Genomic DNA, 24,380 nt, shown 5'->3' on the forward strand with positions numbered 1-24,380 from the left:
TAGGGTATCATTAGTTTATAATTCCTAAGAGTTACAAGAGAAGAAACAAAGACTATATGCCTCCTGATATAGAACACACTACCACCTGTGAAATACTCTTGCTCTCATCTCTTATGTAGCAAAAGCAAAACAAATAAAACTTAATCCAATCTGTCCAAAAGAAGTTTCTGCAGTGATGGAAATGTTCCACATCCACCCTGCCCAACACACAGGCATTAGCCAGATGTGGCTATTGAGCAGCAATTAAAATGTGGCTAATGCAACTGAATTTTTAATTTTATTTAATTTGAATTAATTCTAACAGCCACATGTAATAGCTATCATAATGGACAACACAGCTCTAGATCCAACTACCAATCTATACCGGAAATTCAGAGAGCAGAGGAGTAATATGTTAAACACCATGGGATGCATCCAGCAAAGTCCAGACTGTGGTAAAACTCAAGGAAAAAAAAATAATTTCTTAAACAAGTAAATTGCAGAAAGAAAGAGATGGAGGAGAAACCTGTGAATTAAGAGACGTATCAACCAATATCAAAGCATAGATCTTATCTAGATCCTGATTCAAACAAACAACTTCGAAAACAAAGACTGGGAAAAAAAAATCTTGACATTTATAAGACAACTGGAAACGTGAATACAGACTGTTGACTCCGACTCACAGCGACTCCATGTGACAGAGCAGAAGTGCCCCTTGGTGTTTTCTTGGCTGTGATCTTTATGAGAGCAGATCACCAGGTCTCTCTCCCACAGAGCCGCTGGGTGAGTTTAAACCTTCAACATTTTGGGAAACAGCTGAGTGTTTAACCACTGCTCCACTGTAGTTCCTTAAATATGGACTAGATATTTGATATTAACAACGTATTAAATTTCAGGTGTGATGGTACTATGGTTATGTTTTAAGTCCTTAACTTTTAGACATAAGGAAATATTCATGGTTGAAATAATGGGATGTTTGGGATTTGCTTCAGGATAATGTGGGACTAGAGGAAGCAGATGAGGATAAAGATGAAGTGAGTTTGGCAATGAATTAAAAATTATGGAAGCTAGGCACTAAGTAAATGGGGGATCATTATACTATTGCCATCTAGTTTTATAAATGTTTTCAATTGTACATAATTTTTTTTCTAAGAAACTCATGTGACTCTTGTAACCAAATAGCTAAACATAACATGCAAATTAATATATCTCCACCTTAAGGGGAAAAAAAAGTTTTTAACGCTCTATGCTCACCCTTGAGAATTAAGAATACTGACTGGCTGGTTAAGAATTTTATATTAAAATTTTCTCAAGATGTTTTAAAAACATAAAACTTGAGCACTTACCATTGGGATTAAATAACCGGCAGCTTTTTAGAGACGTTTCATAACCTACTACTAATTCTTCTATGATTGCCACCTAGAGTACAAACACACAAGCACACTTTGATTTAAAAAAATAAAAGAACAGTTGCTATTCTTGTGCAAAATGTGTTACTTATTACTGAAGGCCTAAATAAATATTCTAGCAGCCAGTTACATACACACACATACCCTTTTATAAATCTCTTAACCTCTGGATAAAAATTTAAAAGTAATCAAATGGATCACACGTTCGTGTAGGTATGTACAAGGACAATTTTCTAAGAACTTCTTGTAAACTCCTTTTCTCTTTTGGGAAAGGGAGAATAAAGCACCAAGCTTAACCAAGAATCAGGAAAGGGTTAGAAAAAGGGAGGCAATGTTGTGAATGAGTTATATCCTGCTTCCTTTTTATCTCAATTCACATAAACAACACCTGGAGTTACCATTTGTTTTCAAAGATTCAAAATTAAATGCTATGTTCAAAGACAAATTCCACAAGGAGATGATAAGAATCAACTCTTAATTTCATAATTCAGGGAAAAATATTAGTGAAACTGCAACACAGAACAGTGGGTGGGTTTATGAGATCCAGGAAAATGGACAGCTGTCCATTTTTGCTCCTCAGTCCTGTCTACACTACTTGCTCCTAGCTTCATGAAAGATCTGTATTTTTTATGTTTTCCGTTCCTTGCTTAATCCGGCCTTAATGGATGAGTGTTACTATACAAGCTCTCTTAAATAACTTTAATTTAACTGACTCAAGAGGTTAACACCAGCTCTCTTGATTACCTCAGTAAACTGTGAGGACTGAAAAGTGGCAGCTAGGTTACTCTGGTACGCCCATGTTCTTCTGCTCCCACAAGTTGAACTATATGCTTACTAAGAGTCACTTTTGTTTTCTCAAACCTGTTTGAATCAGTTGCATTTATTATCATAATTGCATAATTTAATTCAATATTATGTCAACTTAAGAAATGAGAACAAAAGGAAAGAAATGTTTACACAGGTTGAATACTGTGAAAAGACTCAAAGACAAATTAGATACTTAACCAATTTCAGGAATAAATAAGACAACCATAAATAAAAGAAGGGGAAATCATAAAAATGTACGATTCTATACACCAAAGCTGCTTCAAAAGAATCTTAGTTCTCACTCTACCAAAACCAGAAATAACCAACTACATTTTATAAATGTAATTTATGCAAAGAAAAAAAAATGTGAAGCACCAATCAATAAAGCTCCTATATAGGGTCTTTAATCAAGACTGGCAAATAAATGCACGCTGTGTGCTTTAGGTAAAAATGTTTAGCACATTTAATTTGTTCCATCTTTAGGATTCTTCACCGTAACTCATTATTAAAAAAAAAAAAATCTAAACAATGTATCTTGATGCCACTGTAGTTGCAAGCAAACTCACCTAAGAAAAGAGTACACTACCGTCTACACAAGCATCCGCAGTGTAATAACACAGAGCTGAAAGGGGACCCTGACCGACTGGGACAACAAACAAACTCTTCTGACAGAATTTTTTTTCTACCAAATAAAAAAGGAAAAAGATTATGAAACTAAAACTTGGCTTTAAAAAAAAAAAAAAGTCACTTCTGACTTTCACCATGAGCAGGGATTAGGGAAAATGCTGGAGAAATCACTGCCTTCCAACTTTTCATACCTATGCTGACTCACTGAAATACAGAGCAGAAACAAAGGACAGAGAAAACAAATAAGCAGTAAGTTATTGAGCTACAGAGAAAGGGGAATGAAAAGGGAGGCACCAAACCAAAAACCAAACCCAGTGCCGTCGAGTCGATTCCGACTCATAGCGACCCTATAGGATAGAGTAGAACTGCTCCACAGAGTTTCCAAAGAACGCCTGGTGGATTTGAACTGCCGACACTTTGGTTAGCAGCCGTAGCACTTAACCACTAAGCCACCAGGGTTTCCAAAAGAGGCACAGAGGCATTTAAATGGCAAGCTGGAAAGACTGATGCCAGGTTCACAAAGCATGTACTATTGTGCACAGAAATCAAGCGTCAACTATCTTAAACGTTGAGCAAAGAAATGAAAGTTAAAAAAAAAAACTCCACTGACTTTTGCTTTACCTTTTCTTTATCTTTGTATAATGATCTCAAAGTATTGAAGACTGGTGGACAACCCTTGCTGAAATTCATCCTTAGGAATTTATCCAAACATTCCTTAAACTTCTCACCTTGGAAGAAAAAAATCCTGTTAGCTTACATTTCTCCAGACAACTCTAACAAGGCACACTTTGACCTTGATATTAATACACATACTCATATATTTAAAACCAAGAAAAGAAGCTTCAAGTCCTAACAACATTTTCATTCCTTTGCAATTATTCTCACTCACCAGATAAAAAGTTTAATGGCAGTCTTCTTGGCACCAGTCCCCTAGGATATTTAGTCCAGGCCTCCTCATAAATTTTTAGCCTTTCTAACATGTTAGCTGCAGACAAAGAAAAAGGTTTTAAACACAAATTACAAACCATATTTTCCTAGCAAACTAAATTTCTAAAAGTACATTAAAATTTAGTCTATTCAACAGAAAATTTGAAGATGGGAAAAAAATATTTTAATCTTATACCCCAACCATATCAAAAAATCATTATTTTATAATATTTCCTTCCAATATTTTTATATATAAACACTTCTAATCAGTGGTAGTGGGTTTAATCATATAAAAGCAACCCTGGTGGCACAGTGGTTAAGAGCTATGGCTGCTAACGAAAAGGTCAGCAATTTAAATCCACCAGGCGCTCCTTGGAAGCTGTACGGGGGCAGTTCTACTCTGTCCTTTAGGGTTGGTATGAGTCAGAATTGACTCAACGGCAACAGGTTTAATCATATAGAACAAATTATTTCCTTTATCCTCTTCTGCTTTGGGTATCTTTTCAAAATCTGAGAATTCCTTTCTTTCTTCGAGTTTTGATAAAATCATGTTGCTGTGTTTCTATATATTGTCTCTCCACTACTCTCTTGAGCCTCTCCTTCTTTAACTTCTCTACTTTGACTTATTTTGGAGATTCTCCATCTAGCCTTTATCTTCCATTTTTCCATTATTTCTCTTACACTCTGTGCAGAAGCTTTCCTCAGTCTTCCACTTCACTAAATCTTCCTCAGTTGTAGCCTCTCTTCTATTCACTCTATTAAGATTTTCCTTTCCATTTTCCAGATTGCTAATTGATACTTTGTTTCATGGCTGCAATTTCATGTTTCATGGCTGCACTTCCTTCTCTTAACCTTAAATTCTCCCATCCTCCCTTTCCCTTTTGCTGGCACTGACGATTAATTACTATTCACTGTGTTGGTGTCCCTGGGGTAGTTTGTGGTTCTTTGTAACAATCTTCAAGAAGAGATTTCCCTTGTATCTATCAATGGTATCAGGAGTGGCTCAGTACCAGCCCGAAGGGAAACACCTTTCAACCAGATCATTTGGCTCAGGAACCTACCTATTTCTGGGCCTGTCCACAAAAGTAGACCACATTTGGCGGGGAAGAAGGAGAGACAGGGAGAATCTCTGAACCCAAGTTTACCTGAATGATGCAAATTTAGCTCCTCTTCCCACGCAGGAAACAGGGCTGTGCCTGGCTACATTTGTAGGCCCCTGGCGGGCCAGGCCACTACAGACACAGCTTACCACATAAATTATGCTTGCATCTTTCTTCCTGGGAGACACCTTCATTTGGTCAGTAGAAACTTCCCTGTCATGTTCTTAAGTTACTATGCATTTGTTTTCCTTAAAGTTGTTTTTTAAAATTCTTTTCTCATCCATTTCTACAATCTTGTAATAGGAGAGGTTTCAGAATGTGCTTGGTCTACTGTATTAACATGGAAGTTTACAAATGTACTTCTGTATTCAGATTTTGAACCAATTCTTAACTACTATTTTTTTGGTTGTGCTTTTCAATGAGTTAATAAAATATATATTAACAACCACAATGAGACACTACTTTACACTCCCTAGGACAGCTATGACAAAGAAAATGGAAAATAACAAGTGTTGGTGAGTATGTGGAGAAATCAGAACCCTCATACATTGCTGGCGGGAATATAAAATGATGCAGCCACTATGGAAAACAGTTTAGTGGCCCTCAAAAAGTTAAATGTAAAATTATTTTATGAGCCAACAATTCCACTCCTAGGTATATAATCAAAAGAATTGAAAACAGGGACTCAAACAGATACCTGTACACCCATGTTCGCTTCACAGCAACATTATTCACAACAGCCAAAAGGTGGAAACAACCCAAGTGTCCATCAGGAGATGGATTAAAAAAAAAGTGATATATATATATATATATACACACACACAGAGAGATACAGATAGAGCCATAAAGGGAAACAGAGCTCTAGTATACACTACAACATGAATGAACCTTACGATCATTATGTTAAATGTTATCAACCAGACACAAAAAGGCAAACATTGTATGATTCTCTTTAAAGTACTTGTAATCGTATGAACAGGCAAATCCTTAGAGACAGAAAGTAGACTAGAGGGTTGCAGAGACTGAGTGGAGAGGACAATGGGGAGTTACAGCCTACTGGGTACAGAGCTTCTGTTTGGGGCGATGAGAAAGTTTTGGAAATGGGGCGATGACTGCACAATACCGTGAATGTAATTAATGCCTCTGAGTTGTACGTTTTTAAATGGTTAAAATGGCAAATTCTATTACATATTTTAATTACAAATTTTAAAATACACAGACACACACACATTAACAAAAGAAGCAATTAAATCTTAAGTCTTAAACAACACTACCTGGCTTGAGTGCCTTTTCCAAGCCTTTGTAATAGGCCCAGTTCTCAGGATTTCTCTCTTGTAATCCTCTATAAACATCAGCAGCATCTTCCAAACGACATAATTGCAACAGAAGTTCCCCTGATGAAAAAAAAAAATTAACAAAATATCTGACCAAAAAATCTTTGTAATTTCAATTTTTCCTCAAATTTTCTCTTATAATCTCATTATAAATCAAGGTTGGGAAGTAAATGGATTTGGTATCCTCCCGAACTCCCCATCTCATTCAAGAAGAATGTTTACCACATACTTTTATTATCCCCTCCTCTGTTAAGTTCACATTATTTAGAAACGCCATCTTCTTATTTATTCACCTATCTGTCCAACTCCAGACCACCTTCCCACATTCACTGAGCACACTGTCACCAAGCATCATCTGTTGCTGTTGTTCGCCCTCGATTTGTTACCGACTATGGGTTTTTTTTTTTTTTATAGTGACCTTATAGGACAGAGCAGAACTGCTCCACAGGGTTTCCTAGGTTGTAAATCTTTAAGGAAGCAGATTGCCAGATATTCTCTCCTGGGGAGCTGCTGGGTGGTCTGAACTGCCAACTTTTTGGTTAGCAGTCAAGCACTTAGCCACTGCGCCAACAGGGCTCCTTATTAAGCATCATCTAGTCCTCGATTATTCCTGACATCATATGGACAACTTTAACATCCAAATTAATGTCTCAACCCTAACCTACGATTCCTTTATTACTACATGTTTGAACAATTTCAGACTGCAGGAGTTGGTAAAAATCTTCAGTTTCTTCATCTTTGGTATTAGTGGTCCGCGTGAAATTTTGAATATTATTCATATTAACTGGTCTTCCTTATTGGCATATGGATGTTATCCTATCACTGACACCCCTGTACTTCAGGATAGATCTTGAAATGTCCTTTTTGATGATGAATGTGCCACCATTCCTCTTCAACTTGTCATTCTTGGCACAGTAGACCACAGGATTATCCAATTCAAGATGGCCAATACCAGTCCATTTCAGATCACTAATGCCTACGATATCAATGTTTATGCATTCCATTCCATTTCTGATGATTTCAAATAGATTCATACTTTACACATTTCACGTTCCAATTAAGAATAGATGTTTACTGCTGTTTCTTCTCATTTTGAGTCATACAACATCAGTAAATGTAGGTCCCAAAAGCTTGACTCCATCCATGTCGTTAAAGTCAACTCTACTTTGAGGAGGCGGCTCTTGAGTGCCTCCCAACCTGAGGGGCTCATCTTCTGACACTATATCAGACAACATTCTGCTGCTAACCATAAGGTTTTCACCGGCCAGTTATTTTTTTTAGAGGTAGACCACCAGATCTTCCTAATTTGTCTTAGTTGGAAGCCCTGCTGAAACCTGTCCACCCTGCTGGTATTTGAAATACCAGTGGTAGAGCTTCTAGCATCACAGCAATGTACAAACCACCACAGTCTGACAAACTAACAGATGAGGGGTAGAAAACTATAGGGCTCCTTTTTTTTTTTTTTTTTTTTTAACTTTTATTGAGCTTCAAGTGAACGTTTACAAATCAAGTCAGTCTGTCACATATAAGTTTATATACATGTTACTCTGTACTCCCACTTGCTCTCCCCCTAATGAGTCAGCCCTTCCAGTCTCTCCTTTCGTGACAATTTTGCCAGCTTCCAACTCTCTCTATCCTCCCATCCCCCCTCCAGACAGGAGATGCCAACACAGTCTCAAGTGTCCACCTGATATAATTAGCTCACTCTTCATCAGCATCTCTCTCCTACCCACTGTCCAGTCCCTTCCATGTCTGATGAGTTGTCTTCGGGGATGGTTCCTGTCCTGTGCCAACAGAAGGTTTGGGGACCGTGACCGCCGGGATTCCTCTAGTCTCAGTCAGACCATTAAGTATGGTCTTTTTATGAGAATTTGGGGTCTGCATCCCACTGATCTCCTGCTCCCTCAGGGGTTCTCTGTTGTGCTCCCTGTCAGGGCAGTCATCGACTGTGGCCGGGCAACAACTACTTCTTCTGGTCTCAGGATGATGTAGGTCTCTGGTTCATGTGGCCCTTTCTGTCTCTTGGGCTCTTAGTTGTCATGTGACCTTGGTGTTCTTCATTCTCCTTTGCTCCAAGTGGGTTGAGACCAATTGATGCATCTTAGATGGCCGCTTGTTAGCATTTAAGCCTATAGGGCTCCTTTTTATCACGCTTCTGATAAATGGTAGCATTGGATCCATTTATTTAGGAATCTACCCCTCTTATCTCAATCCACACACATAAACCCAAAGCTCCGGTTTACGTTCCTTTCAGAATTCATTTTCTTTCTCTGTCTACGAAGACATTCAAATAAAACTGTGACAAACACCCTAGGAATGCCCTATACTGTATTTTAGTAAAGATTAGATTATCAACATATTTTACTGACAAGAAAATCTTGCTTATAAAGTGTTAATAAGCCATTTCTGAAATATTTAATCTTTTGCCTTATAAAATTAAACAGTTGGTTCCTTTGTTTCATCAAATACTGTCTTTTCAGATCAAAGATAAAGACACTTCATTTAAAGGAAGGATGTCTGATTGAGTCATTCGACAATTTTTTTATTATTCACAATTATTTTCCCCTATATCAACGAGTCAGAATTGACTTGTCAGCAACTAACAACAATATCCACTTTTTAAACATGTATTTTTCCACATTATGAATTACTCAAAGTGTATGATTAGGAAATAAATTTTTATCATCAAAAAGCTCTGTTATATGAAACTGTCAGGAGCAACAAGACGACTTTTCAGCCCTTCTCTTTGCCATAATTCAATTCTAGAATAAATGACATTCTTATTAATTTACCTTTGGTTTCTTCTACAGCAAGTTTATCACAAATCTGCTTTTCATAGGTACAGAGGTGTTCCAGGGCTTCTCTATACAGACCTGCTTCCCGAAGAACTTGATTCTGATATAAAAGGAGTTCACTATACTCATAATCCACTTTATCAGGGGATGTCTGTATGTGGATATAAAGAATACTAAGAGTAAGAATTTTATTTTCATATTAGGAAATTGTTTACACTCTCAAAAATATTTAAGAAGTTAAAGGATATCATTTGATTGATAAAACTGGCTTTTTTTTTTTTTTTTTTTCAATTTCTAAATATCTGTCTATGGAGCAACTAAGTAAATAATGACAATATCAGCTTATAAACCTGGTGAATAAAGTAAGACTCCCTAAGTCCTTACATATATTAAATAAATAAATGGAGAATAAGGGAAACTTTTACTTAACAGTAGAATGCCAAATAATAAATCTAGAAAAATGACGGAGCTGGAAAATCATCATTTTATAACTATCGGTAATAACTAATTCAGGCAAGAATCATAATCAATAAACGCTAGAATTAGTGGTGAAAATGTGATAAGGAATGAGATGGCTATTCATAAAGTCTCAAAGTTATTTCCCTACAATTGCTTATTAAATACAAAGAGGAAAATCAGCAAGTTGACAGTACAGAAACCTGGCAGACACTACCTTAGCCGAATGACCAAACACAACAGACATACATTATGTGCCTCTTGATATGATGAACCAAGAAGGACCCAATATCACTTCTGTGGTTTCCTGCCAACAATGTAAAACTGTATCTAAGGAGAAATCATCATACAAATCCAAACTGAGGGCCATACTACAAAAGCACCACCCTATACTCTTCAAAGGTATCAATGTCATGAAACGCAAAGAAACTCTCAAAAATTGTTTTAGATTAAAAGAGATTAAAGAGAAGTGATAAGTAAACACAAGGTATGACTCTAAACTGGATCCTGAAATGGGAAAGAAAATTGCTAAAATGGATGTAATTAGAACTATTAGTAAATTTTGAATATGGGCTTGATAACAGTCTATCAAAGTTGAATTTCTTGACTTTTGATAATCATACTCTCTATAGAGTTGACAACCATAAAATTATTCTTAGGAAATAGGCATTGAAGCATTTAGGGATAAAAGAGCACGATGTATGCAATTACTCTCAAATATATCAGGAAGAAAATTCAGCTAGATAAATTATAAAGAAAATGGGTCAATTATTAACAATTGGTTAATTTGGTGAACTCCTGTATGGAATTCTTTGTACTTTTCTCCAAGTTTGAAACTATTTCAAAATAAAAAATTAGCAAGGCTTTGTACATACCTCTTCTGATTAGTTATACTTAGAATCAGACCCATTAAAATGGCTTCTGGGTATTACCTGTTGTGTTTTCCTAAATTCTTCTAAAATCTTTGCTGCCATTTCATAATCTTCTAATAAATGGTAAGCAATAGCATAGCCAATCCATGATGCCCTCTGCGCAGGTCGAAGCTGAAGTAATTGATATCTCGTTTCCTTTAAGGAAAAAGACTTTTCCTTAGGCTTAGAGATAAAGCAAATACTCCTCAAAAAGACTGAATTAATTTATCCCACAACAATGAATACTTTGTAACACAATGCTGAGAATAAGAGAAAATAGTTTCAAAATACCTGTATTGTACAACTTTTATACGTATAGCCAAAGAAATCTCTGTTAAGAAGCACAATGAAGCCTCCAAGTTAATCTTATGTTTTTAAAAACTTTAAGATACCTTTATTTCCTGATATATTTACTCCAAAAAGAGACAGGATGGAAAACACAGCACCAAGGAAAAAAATTATTCAAAACTTCTCCCAAAAAGTACCCAATTACTGAGTTAACATAACAGAGAAAAAAACTCAGCATGAAAAAAAAGAATGTGAAAAAGGGACTAAGTAGATTCAACACTGATTTAAGGGTTAAAAATAAAGCTACAAAGACGTAGGAAAAAAAAAAAGTTTGCTTTCCAGAAAAAATGTACACAGTAAAGGTTTATTTATAGGCATTGGCTATTTGAGGAGTATAAATGCTAATTGTCACTGAATTGATTAAATCAGCCCAGTACACTGATACGGATCCTTCCCACATAGTAAAATAATTTATTTTTAATATCTCGTTATTCCCATCATAAACAGAATCACTGGTGGGGGGGGGTATTCAATTACATTCCTTTGAAAAATACAAAATTTATTTAACATGAAGTACTTAAAAGCTTCAAAATATTATAATTTAGTATTTTCCCTTTAAAAAAAAATTCTCTACTTACCCTGTAACCCTCAAGATCTCGCATTTGAATCTGTAGTAAAGAAAGGTCCCTTAAGATTTGAAGATTGTCTTTATCCCATTTTAGCGCATTTCTATAACACTTAATGGCTTCATCATACTTCTTGTCTGACCTTTGGAGAAGGCCATAAACATGCCAACCTAAAGGATTTAGTTAAGGCTACAACCCACGAGTCAAAAAACATTCCAAACAATCTCCCATAAAACTCTGAGAACTATAGCTATTTATAACATTACAAGCTTTAAAAAAAAAGGAGGGGGGATGTAAAGACAGAAGTCAGTTTAATACATTTGAAAAGAGCACAACTTTTGGAGCCGAGGAGAATTACGCCTCGCCTGTCTTATTAGTTCTATGACCTTGGACAAGTTTTCTCATTTGTAAAATGGAAACAGAAATTGTACCTATACGGCAAAGCATAACAGTAGTGAGGACTAAACAGGATAACATATATAAAGTGCTTAATGGCTGGCAGAAAGTAAATGCCCAATGAATGCTAGTAATTATCTTTATTGTTAAAAGGAAATAGGACTCCCTGACATATAATTACATAAACTCAATGTGAATTTTCTTTCTTTAACAAGGCCTTGTAGCAGCCCTTAGTGTGATGTAAAGTTCCTAAAAATCAACCACATATAAAATAAAAACATTCATTTATTTAACAAGTAGTTATTAAGAATTCTTAGTCAGGGTGTATGTGACAAAAATAGAGACAGGCTCCCACATTCCAAGAAGTTAAAAATCCAGTGAGGGGCACATATAAGTAAGCAAAACATAGTAAGCTGTTAAAAAAAAAAAAACAATGCTAGAAAGGGAAAAATCTAACAGAGGTCCTTTTACTTTAGGTCCAGGTTCCTGCAACGGTTACCCAACCATCCTACCTTTGGTCTCTTTCCTTTTATTCAATCCTGCCAAGCAATCTCTCTAAACACACATAATCCGAAAAAAAAAGTCAATCCACTTTCCTTTCTAAACTCTTACAATGTTTTTCTCTCAGTGATTCTCAAGAGTCAGTAAAACGCAGAATGTCTAGGGTAATATATAACTAAAACTATACATATATACATATTTTTTAATTTTTATTGTGCTTTAAGTCAAAGTTTACAAATCAAGTCACTCTCACACAAAAATTTACATATACCTTGCTATATACTCCTAGTTGCTCTCCCCTAATAACACAGTACACTCCTTCTCTCCACCCTGTATTTCTGTGTCCATTCAGCCAGCTTCTGTCCCCCTCTGCCTTCTCATCTCCCCTCCAGAAAGGAGCTGCCCACATAGCCTCACGTGTCTACTTAAACCAAGAAGCTCACTCCTCACCAGTATCATTTTCTATCTTATAGTCCAGTCCAATCCCTGTCTGAAGAGTTGGCTTCAGGAATGGTTCCTGTCTGGGGCTAACAGAAGATCTGAGGACCATGACCTCTGGGGTCCTTCTAGTCTCATTCAGACCATTAAGTCTGGCCTTTTTACAAGAATTTGAGGTCTGCATCTCAATGCTCTCCTGCTGTTGTGTTCCCTGCCAGGGCAGTCCTTGGTTGTAGCCAGGCACCATCTAGTTCTTCTGGTCTCAAGCTGATGTAGTCTCTGGTTTTTGTGGTCCTTTCCGTCTCTTGGGCTCATAATTATCTTTTGTCTTTGGTGTTCTTCATTCTCCTTTGCTCCAAGTGGGTTGAAACCAATTGATGCATCTTAGATGGCTGCTTGTTAGCATTTAAGACCCCAGATGCCACTCTCCAAATTGGGATGCAGACTGTTTTCTAAAATAGATTTCATTATGCCAATTGACCTAGATGTCCCCTGAAACCATGGTCCCCAAACCCCCGCCCCCTACTACACTGGCCTTCAAAGCATTTGGTTTGTTCATGAAACTTCTCTGCTTTTGGTTTAGTCCAGTTGTGCTGACCTCTCCTGTATTGTGTGAGAAAAATCATACATTTAACATGATAATTTTTTTTTTTTTTTTTGAAAATAAATTTTGTTTTTATAATATAAATGGTAAGTCAAAGCCTGGCGAAATCTTCTGAGTTGGTTGGAACATGGATTTTAAAAGTCTAAGAATCATTACCCTTCATAATTCGGCCGTCTATTACCCATTTTCCCATTCCTCCCAATTTCTATCACCAATACCCTATATTTCAGGATCTGATCACTTCTCTTGAACATTTCAACAACCTTGTAAACTGCTTTAACCTTCATCTCCTAAAAATGCATGCTCCAGGAATTTAACAATGCTAAAAATTTAAAACAGCTTACATCCACCAAGAGCATCCAATTAAGTAAATCATGGTAAATACCAGCAGAATACTATACAGTCATTTAAAATGATGAAAAGATATCCACTTCCAATTCACATAGTTCTGTTTTACTGGGTTAGTGACAATTCTCTGAACAAACCATAAAATTTTAAAAGTGTTCTGTATATAGTTCCAATAAGTAAATCTTCCTTCACTAAAATTTAAGTTCCCTGAGAGCAAAATCCACATCTTTTCTTCATCTATACTGTGCCAGGGGCCTGGTAAACACTTGAAACCTTGCTAAATGTTTCACCACTTAAAATTGTGTTAGCCCACAAACTAGGCACAGAAATATTTGTTAAAAGACAAATGAATAGGAAACCATAATTTTTCTATACTTTCCCTCAGGCATTTCTACTTGCTCTCACCCACCCCCTTAACCCATTGCCATTGAGTCAATTTTGACTCATAGTGACTCTATGAGTCCTCCTCTTAATAAAATAATATTTATCTGGTATAGCGCTTAGGGGAAACCCTAGTGGCATAATGGTTAAGTGCTACAGCTACTAACCAAAAGGTCGGCACTTTGAATCCACCAGGCGCTCGGCACTTCTTGGAAACTCTGTGGGGGAGTTCTGCTCTGTCCTGTAGGGTCACTGTGAGTCGGAATCGACTCAACAGCAACAGGTTTGGGTTTTTTTTCTTTTTGGTTTTATACTGCTTATTGTTATTGGCGGTTTTGTTAAGCATATTATCTGAACCAGGATTCAAACCTAGATGAAGTACACTCCAAAGTTGTGCTCTTAACTAGTAGATTATATTGCCTTTCTAATATTCCTCTGGAAACCCTGGTGGTGTAGTGGTTAACAGCTCAGCTGCTAACCAAAAGGTCGGCAGTTTGAGTCCACCAGGTGCTCCTTGGAAATCCTGTGAGTGGGAATTGACTCGACAGCAATGGGTCTGGTTTTTTTTGTTTGGAATATTCCTCTTATGGTATATCATTCTCTTAAATTTATGATCATGATAAAAGCTACATAATGCCCATTTTTAAGACTGGGAAGAACTTCCATAGATTATTTTTTAAGGCAAATCCCATTTATTTGTGAGACAGAAACAATACCAGAACATGTAGGTAGACAACAAACGTTCCCTGAATGAAGGTGGTTGCTGTTATTCAATTTAAGAATAATTTCCTCCAGAGTTACATGGTAAGAGGGATCTACAAGTCCTGACTCCCACATTGCACCCTTTCCTCAAGACACCCCCACTCAATCCTTATAAATATCTCAAAAAGGATACACACATGACTCTTCAAGTCATTTCGCAAACCTCTACGAACCAATTCATAAGCTTCTTCCTTCTTCCCCAAACAGTTCAATGTTAATCCTTTCATAGCCAGAGTTTCTATTTTAAAAAATGAAGAAAAAAAAAACAAATGTTACATTAGCCTAAGAAGAACTTCAAAGAGATTACTGGGAAATTTTCCAGGTATATGCAGAATTAAAACATTTAAAAAACTGACAAAGAAGAAAACACAGATTTCTAGACTACCTTCTTGGAACTAAACCCTCTTAAATTTTATTAGTGAAAAAGATACAAAAATGCATGTACATCTAATTAGAAAGATATATTTAGTAATTCATATTCTGTCAAGATACAGTGATTCTATCGCTGTTCTTCATGGCAATGCCAAGGGATGACCTTATATTTATACTCCTTTAAAGTATGATAAATTTTACCTTGAAAACAGACTATTTCTTGTGAACCCAAGTTACATAAAGGTTAAATTCACTGTCCAATGATTAAAACACACACAGCTTACCTATATTCTTGATTTTCATAAATTTATTTTAAAATGACTCTTTGGGATTAAATATATAAGTAAAAAAAATAAGTCAGAGGCCTATCATTTGCAATCCCCAGTATGTTACCTTTAATCCTTACCTTTTATTCTTAATTATTTTTTCAATAAATTCTAGATTTTTGGTCATAAATGTTAGGCAAGTATAAACCTTAACAATTTTTTTGCATTCTTTTATACATCACAAGGTACACACTATAAAATTAGAAATCTTTTTTATTTGAGGACTTAACGTTTTCCTCAATTTTCTCTTTTAACGGTAACATACTGGGGAAGCATCAACACTTGTGCAAAGTACAGATAAAGAAATGCAAGCAAAATAGAGGGAGAGAAATCACATATTAATGACAAGGAAGCAAATACAAGTCAAACAAATACATATGGCCAAGAACCACACCAGCAAGGAACCTTTCAAAGTAACCCTTTTTGTCAAACAGGTAAAATCCATTTTAACAAATCTTACCAAATATCTTAAAGTACTATATATTTTATCAACTCTAGGATTGTCATTACAAGCGTAAGACACACTACCTTTTTAAATACCATTAAAAAATACTGTCATTATGATACTCCATATGCAACTTGATTTTGGATATGTTAAAACATGCAGGAAAACAGCATTTTATAGATCAATGAAATTTGGTACTCTTCTGTACTAAAACTCTATTATGACTACATTACTAGAAGTCATATTACCAGTATTCACATGGTAGAAATTAATAAAAAACAACCTAATACCCAGCAGGCCAGTTAAAAGAAATACTTTTTTTTAAACAAAGAAAAGCAGATAAATTTAGATACTTTTCACACTATCAAATTAATATCCGAAAAATCATATTTCCTGTTCCTGCGGCAAATCAGATCTGTGAAAACTTGTTTTTCCTTTGCCTCCTCACTAGGCACATCACCTTTTCCCCTCGCTCTAAAGCATCTCACCATCCAGTCGTCTACTCTCCCATAGGTAAAAGTAAGCAAACTTCCAGAACTTGACAATATACAAATCATGTCTTAAAGATGACTTAATCTTAAAATACAATTAAGGTACAACGTTAAAGAGATGCTGGTTCATGAGCAAGGGACCAAATGGACAGTTTCTCAATAAGCTAAACCAAAGTTCTAAAGTAAAATTTTTTTAACAGAATTTTACTTGAATAAAGAATATTGCCCTACTACGTTCTCTTGCCTTTTTCACAGCTAACATTCAAAATAAGAAAATAACCAGAACAAGTAGAATGTGTTACCATTTTCTTCGCATTACATTCAAAATATGGCATCCAAATTCAAATTTATCTTCTTACAGGAGTCACAGATAAGAAGGTAATGGGTCTTACTTAAGGCAACTAGAAATAATACAACCCAAATAAGAGAAATCAGACAAGTCAAGTAACATTTACTTACACTTACAGGTACAAGGTATTCACACTTACCTCCATGCTCTGCAAATTTGGGGTTAGAGAGGATTTGTTTACAAAACTTCAGTCCATTTCTATACTGTTTATGTTCATAACATCTCTGTTAAAACAAATGCAAACTTTAGCGAGAAATGCAACTTTAAATTCAATTCTAAATTTTTTTGTTCTGTTAAGTATAACAGAATGACCTAATTTTATTTCCATGTTCTTCTAACTACCACTAAAACATCAGTAAAAAAAATACAAAGGTATAAATCCACAAAGTCAAAAGAACAGAATAAACATAGATTCGGAAAATAAGAAAGCCATAAGCTCACTCCAAAACATCCAACAATCAAGTATTGTAGAAAGTGAAAAATGAGAATAATATAGGCAAGGAAATTGTTTTAAAATAATATTTTCTTTTCTAGAACTGAATGGCAGAAGTCTCTTAAGCAAAAAGGGCCAAACAAGTACCTACTAAATGAATGGGAAAAAAAGACCCACACCGTAGCACATCACAGTAAACTTTCAAAGCCTGGGAATAAAGAAAAGGTCCTTAAAAACCTCCAGAGAGAAAAAAAAGAAGTCACATAAAAAAGGATCTATATTTAATGAAAAGATACTCAATTGTCTTCAGAGATGCAAATCAAAGCCACAATGAGATACTACTTCACTCCCCTAGGATAGCTAAGAAAAAATATTTTAGAAAGGTGAAAAATAACAAATGTTGGCAAGGAAGCGGGAAAACTGGAATCCTTATCCCCTGCTGGTAGGAATGTAAAATGGTACAGCTGTTATGGGAAGCAGCGTGACAGTTCCTCAAAAATTAAAAATAGGATTACCATATGACCTAGCAATCCCACTCCTAGGTATACACCCAAGGGACTTAAAGGCAGCGACACAGAGATGTGTATACTAATGTTCACTGCAGCCAAAAGGTGCAAACAATCTAAATGTTCATCGACAGATGAATGGATTAACAAAATGTCATACATACATACAGTAGAGTACTACTCAGCCATAAAGAATGGAGAACCGATACATGCGACAACATGGATTAACCTTGAAAACATTACAGTGATTGAAATAAGTCAATTACAAAAGGACAAATATTGCTGAATTGGTGTGTGTTGTGTACATTATCGGGAACCCTGGTGGCATAGTGGTTAAGTGCTATGGCTGCTATAACCAAAGGGTCGGCAGTTTGAATCCGCCAGGCACTCCCTGGAAACTCTATGGGGCAGTTCTACTCTGTCCTATGGGGTTGCTGAGTCGGAATTGACTTGACGGCACTGGGTTTGGTTTGGTTGGTTTGGTGTACGTTATCACCCTAAAAATTTTTTAAAAGATTTGTATTCAGATAAGGAGCCCTGGTGGAGCAGTGGTTACAGCACTTGGCTCCTATCCCAAGGGTCGGTGGTTTGAACCCACTATCTGCCACTCTGCTGGAGAAAGATGTGGCAGCCCACTTCCTAAAGATTTAGTCTTGGAAACCCTATGAGACAATTTTACTCAGTCCCATAGGGTCGCTATGTGTCAGAATGGGCTGGATGACGCTGGGTTTGGTTTGGGTTTGAGCGTACAACTACTCCTCACTTATCACCTATCATACATTTTGCATTAACGACAATAGTAAAAAAACTGCATGCGCCAGGCCGCTGGGCATTTCCGCGTAATGACCTGGTCTTTGAAACCTAACCATGTCCATAAGTGAGGAATGCATACAGTCGGAACAGCACTAGACTTTTATTCCAAATAATGGAATGTTGCTGAAAGCCAGCAAACAACTATACACAGCCTTCAAAATTCAGAGTGAAAGTTAAGTTTCAACCTAGAATTCTAAATACAGCCAAACTATCAATCAATTACACAGGCAAATGACATTTTAAGGCTTCTGAGAAAGCTAAAATTTTATCTCAATGCACTCTTCCTTGTGAAACTGCTAAAAGGGAATTGAAAAAAAAAAGAAAATGTGGGATTCAGTGAAAAAGGAATCTAATACAGAAAAAATGACTAGAGACAACCAGTTTACAATAGAGTACAAAGTCAAAGGCTATCAAAGAATAGGCTTCCAGCAAAGACAAAAATGGAACTGACAATATGAAAAATATTATTTATGTGGCCTTTGTATAATATTTGGCTTAACAGTGAACAACACATGCATAGTTATAAAGATATAAAGTACCAGTTCATTAACAACAACAACAAAAAACCTGTGATATAAGTAAGTTGGGAGAATGGGGAAAAGAAAAGCAGGTAGATGTGAATGAGGAAGTTCTAAGTCCTCACCTTCCATAACCAGAAGTCAACAAATGCCTAAAAGAAACGTTACCAGAGAAAACAGCTACGAGGACTAAGAGTCTGATCTGGAGGGGAAAGCTAAGCGGGGGGCAGGTTAGGGGTATATTTTTTCATCATAAACCTTTTACTGTTATTTGACTTAAGTATTAACATGTGTTCTTCTCATAATAGAAATTATTTTTTAAAGCACTGTATTTGTCACAGGAAAAAACCTGTATCCAAAAGGCACGATAATCTATGCTAGAATTCACTGCCATAATTTTTTCAATTTTTATTTACAATATTTAAAATAATATATTTGAAACCTGGGAGGGATAATTAATGCAAGTGATGATAAAATCATAATAGAAAAATTAGGAAAATGTAAAGAAACAAATTCATGAGTTGGAATCGATTCAACGGCAACGGATTTGGTTTGGGTTTTTTATAGAAACGAAACAATAACAAATGTAAAATCTTATATTTAAGATCAAGAAATAATTGCTTAACACCACATCCCAGCCAACTACAAAGCCATTCTATATAGCCAGCTATGTACTCGCCATCTCAATTTGTTTCACATTTCAAACTTAACACAGTATACCCAAAACGAACTGATAATTTCCCAAAACCTATTCCTTGCCAAGTCTCTGCCACCTCAATAAATACCCTCCCCTCAATCCATTTAACCAATGATCAAAGCAAAAACCTAATCATCCTTAGTATTTCTCCTTTCCTTATCCTCCGATCCTCAGGTAGGTTCTGTCAGTTCCACCTTCTCTGTAATAACTTCCAAACTGATGTGCAAATATTGTCTCTGCTCCCACCAATCAACTCTGCAGAGTGATTTCAGGGACAAGGCGGAAAAAACGACAGAAGCAGGAACTTGAGACATTTCGTTATCCGCATGTAGCTAAAAAAGCCTAACCAGATTGAGCAACTAAATTCAGTGTTCTTATTTACTTAGTAAAAAGAAGTAAAGGAAGTTGTGATGTAAAGACTAAACCAATTAAAAGAATTACTCTTGACTTGTTATTGTTTTCTGGAACTATATACAAAGAAGAGTTTAATTATCATTGTTCTTAAAATCTCCATTAGTTTTCTGAAAATATTTCTATAAAAATATAGTTAGGAGACTTCCACTTTTGGCTATGATAGAGTAAGTAAGGCTGAACTTGCCCTTCCACTATAAACAATAAAACTGGACAAATATATGAAATAACCATTATAAAACAGGCTGTGCAGGACTATCAACTATGAGACAAAAAAACAAAAACAAAAACCCGGTCGCTGTCGAGTTGACTCTAACTCATTAACGACATAGGACAGAGTAGAACTGCCCTACAGGGTTTCAAAGGAGCGGCTGCTGGATTCAAATTGCTGACCTTTTGGTTAACTAACAGCCATAGTTCTTGATCACTGTACCATCAGGGTTCCAAACCATGAGAGGGGGAGGAAAGCAAGATGATCTCTAGGAATGTCACTGCTTTACACTTGGAGGCACTTTCTGGATTACAGAACAGGGAAAGGGATCCCAAGTAGAGTACAGCAGGCCACAGAGCTGAAGAGACAAGAGACTGAAGTTCAAAGTGGCTGAAATACTCCCTGCAAGGCAGAATGCTGAAAATGATGGCGTTATACAGAGAAAGAGATTCAAAAATCTGCCTGGGGTTCCCATGCATCTGTTGCTGAGTTTGTTGAACACTAAGCCATGAATACATCGGTTGAAATTTCATGAGGCTAGACAAAGAATGATCATGAAGCAATAAGGTGAAAAATTCTCGGGGCTCACATAGGGCTGGGAATTCCAATTAGTCAGAATTCAGTAAAGACTGCAGAACGGTCACACTTACTTAGTAGACATAAACCAGCCCAAGAGTAAGAGCTGGGAGCCCTAGTGGCCCAGTGGTTAAGTGTAAGGCTGCTAAACAAAAGGTTGGCAGTTCGAATCTACCAGCTGCTCCTTGTAAACCCTATGGGCCAGCTCTACTCTGTCCTATAGAGTTGCTATGAGTCAGAATCTACTTGACAACAGCGAGTTTGGTTTTAGAGTAAGAGCTACTCTACACCCACCCTAACAAAGCCTAAGAAGAACCAGGTTGATATACGAATGCCTTCACTGCTGCCACAACAAAGTCCAATACTCTTTCAAGACAGTAAAATCTAATAAAATTTACAATGCCCAGCATCAAATAAAAAATTACTAGACAAACTGAGAAGCAGAAAAACATGACCCATAAGCAGGAGAAATGAAAAAGAAATAACAGAATTATGAGATAAGGATGTCAAAACAACTATTATAAATATGCTCAAGAATTTAAAGTATAAGCATATGACAAGATAAATGGAAAAAAGAGGAAATTCCAGAGATGACAAGTACATTATCTAAAATGAAAACCTGACCAGATAAGATTAAAAGACGATTATGGCACTGCAGAAGAAAAGATGAATGAATAGCAATAAAAACTACCCAAACTGAAATATAAATAGAAAAAATAAACTAGCGGAGCCACAATGACCCTTGTTTACAACAGAAAAATAAACTGCAAAAGCACTGCAGATCTAAATGTGAAAGGTAGAAACAGAAATCATCCAGAAAAAAAAAAATGTCTTCACTACTTTGGGGTAGGCAAGATTCCTTACAGAGGAAATTTTAAACATTCAACAAAGAGTGTAAAAACAGGCAAGTCAGAGAAAAGACATCTGCAATAAATATATTCAACAAAAATCTTATACCCAAAATATATACACAACTCCTACAAACAACAATAGACAGGCAGTCCAATAAAAAATTGGCAAGAATCCTAAACAAACATATGGCAAAAGAGGTTACCTTGATGGCCAATAAGCACGTGTAAAAAGAAAAAAAAGTGCTCAATTACATTGAAAACACAATGTAATGCCATTGAATTAAAGACAATACCAACTATTATTGAGGTTATAGAGCAACTGGAACAAACTCTCATATACTGCTGGTAGAAGTGAAAATTGGTTCAACCACTCTGGAAAACCATTTGGCAGAATGAATTTAATTTTATAAAACTTATAGGAAAGGCCATAAAAATGGCACCGGCCACTAGCCAACTGCCCTGGTTGCTGTGCTCCTGGCTGCTGTCCAGGGAGGCCATCCGACTCTGTACTCTTCGACGAGGCTGAGGTGAGGCCTCCCTTCGCCATGCTTTGCTACTTCTGCTACTGCCTTAGCTGAGGAGCAGCCCAATTTCCTCCGTACGTGGCTGAGCTGCCCAGGGCACTGCCTGCTCAGAATCCTCGGCACCTTCCCCAACTAGGTTCAACTCGAATTTATGCCTTCCTTGCCTGGGCTTATTTTGACCATAAGTTCAGGATCAGAGAGAGGGAGCAAAGCAGGCTTTTACTCCTGTATCTAAATTGCTGTAACCGTGTAAATTTGACTACTGGAAGAACTTACAGCCAAAGAGGCGCTACATGTATTGAAATAAAAGGTTACTTCACTGCCTGACAACCACAAAAATGCCTGTGCTAGTCAACATAGATGTAACTGTATACACATCAACAGGAGACATCTCCATTTACTAGGCTGCCAAATGCTTTTGGTATCTAACCCATCCCAACATCCCCAGTGAAACTTCAAATGGAGTCAATATATTCCTGTTTTAATTGGGGGATTGAGAATGAAAAAACTAAAAAAATTCTTTGTGAAACTATGAATTTCAGAGGGATTTTACCCAAGAAGCCTAATTAGATGTGATGATTAATTTTACGTATCAGCTTGGCTAGGCTATGGTTCCCGGTTGTTTGGCCAAACTCTAGTCTATTTGCTGTAATGAAGTAGTTACATGTGATTAAATCGGATGTCCTTAGGTAGGGCAGATTACTTTCACTTAAGTGCTGGCTACAAGCCAAAAGGTCAGCAGTTCAAACCCACCAGCTGCTCTGGGAGAGAAAAATGTGGCAGTCTGCTTCCATAAAGACTCATAGCCTTAGAAACCCTGGCAGTTTTACTCTGTCCTGCAGGGTTGCAATGAGTCAAAATTGACTCAACGGCAATGGGTTAATGTAATGGAACGTGTTGTTGTTATTCGTTTCCGACGAGTTTATTTTGAAACATGGCAACCCCATTTGTTGCAGAGTAGAGCTGTTCCATTGGGTTTTCAAGGCTGACTTTCTAGAAGCAGATCACCAGGCCTGTCTGCCAAGGGATTTCTGGGTGGGTTCAAACCACCAACTTTTCAGTTAGTAGTCAAGCACTTAACTCATCTGCACTGCTCAGGTACTGTAATGTACTGTAACTGTGTTGTTCATTGCTGTCAAGTCGGCTCCAACTCACAGAGACCTTATGTATAACAGAATGAAAAGTTACCCAGTCCTGTGCCATCTTTATGGTCATTGGTATGCTTGAGTCCATTTTTGGGACTATTGTGTCAATCCATCTAATCAAAGGTCTCCCTCATTTTTACTGACTCTATACCAAACAGGATGTTCTTTTCCAGCAACTGGTCTTCCCTGATGGAAAGGTGCATCTTAGTCATCAAAGCCACATATGTGCTTTTTGAACTTTAAAAGGTCATTTGCAGCATATCTTCTCAATGCAATACGTTGCTAGATTTCCATGGATATTGATTGTTGATCCAAGCAGAGCAAAATCACTGACAACTTGGGTTTCTTCTTCATTTATCATAATTTTGTTTACTGGTCCAGTTGTATTTTCATTTTCTTTAGTAATCCATACTGAAGGGTGTAGTCTTTGACCTTCATTAATAAGTGGTTCAAATTGCCTTCATTTTTGGCAAGCAAGGTTGTTACTAAGTCTTCCTCCAATCCTTTTGCCACATTCTTCTTAATATAGTCCAGCTTCTTAGGATACAATCCTGCTGCACACCTTTTCCAATTCTGAACCCCTCAGTATCCCCTGCAAGGCACCTCACCATGTAAGGTAATATAATGCAATCATCCTCCACCATGTAATGTAATGTAATCACCTTCCACAATGCAATCTAATGTAATGTAATCAATTACTTGAAGTCATACCATTACAGGGTGGATCCTAAACCTAATTAATTCTGACTTACAAAAAGACCAGAATAGGTAGACACACACATACACAGGGAAGACAGATGTTCTTTAAGCAAAGGAATGCCAAGGATCTCTCAGAGAAACCAGAACTAGGAGCGCAGCTCACAGAAAGAATCGACACAGTTGAGACTCTAATTTGGCCTCTTAGCCTCCAGAATTGTGAGAAAATAAAACTTCTGTTCTTTAAAGCCATTCATTTGTGTTATTTCTATTATGGCAGCATTAAGTAACATAGACACCAGACCACAGCACAGATTGAATAGTCAA

General features: G+C 36.6%; 1 protein-coding gene across 7 annotated transcripts in view; it reads right to left on the reverse strand.

Annotated features, from left to right (window-relative positions):
- The window catches only part of NAA15 (N-alpha-acetyltransferase 15, NatA auxiliary subunit), a 75,466-nt gene that overhangs the window by 26,392 nt on the left and 24,694 nt on the right, over window positions 1-24,380 (reverse strand). For 5 of the 7 annotated variants that reach the window (XM_010590566.3, XM_064285308.1, XM_023548689.2 and 2 more), the window contains 9 exons: window positions 16,812-16,896; window positions 14,823-14,927; window positions 11,272-11,429; window positions 10,367-10,501; window positions 8,976-9,129; window positions 6,124-6,243; window positions 3,712-3,807; window positions 3,444-3,550; window positions 1,326-1,398 (listed from right to left, as the gene is read on the reverse strand). In XM_010590566.3, coding sequence (XP_010588868.1) covers window positions 1,326-1,398; window positions 3,444-3,550; window positions 3,712-3,807; window positions 6,124-6,243; window positions 8,976-9,129; window positions 10,367-10,501; window positions 11,272-11,429; window positions 14,823-14,927; window positions 16,812-16,896 — 1,033 coding nt within the window. The remainder of the gene's footprint in view (window positions 1-1,325; window positions 1,399-3,443; window positions 3,551-3,711; window positions 3,808-6,123; window positions 6,244-8,975; window positions 9,130-10,366; window positions 10,502-11,271; window positions 11,430-14,822; window positions 14,928-16,811; window positions 16,897-24,380) is intronic. The other 2 variants (XR_010322002.1, XR_010322003.1) reach the window with 1 other exon arrangement.

Source organism: Loxodonta africana, chromosome 5, assembly GCF_030014295.1.
Source record: "Loxodonta africana isolate mLoxAfr1 chromosome 5, mLoxAfr1.hap2, whole genome shotgun sequence".
NCBI classification, from domain to species: domain Eukaryota; kingdom Metazoa; phylum Chordata; class Mammalia; order Proboscidea; family Elephantidae; genus Loxodonta; species Loxodonta africana.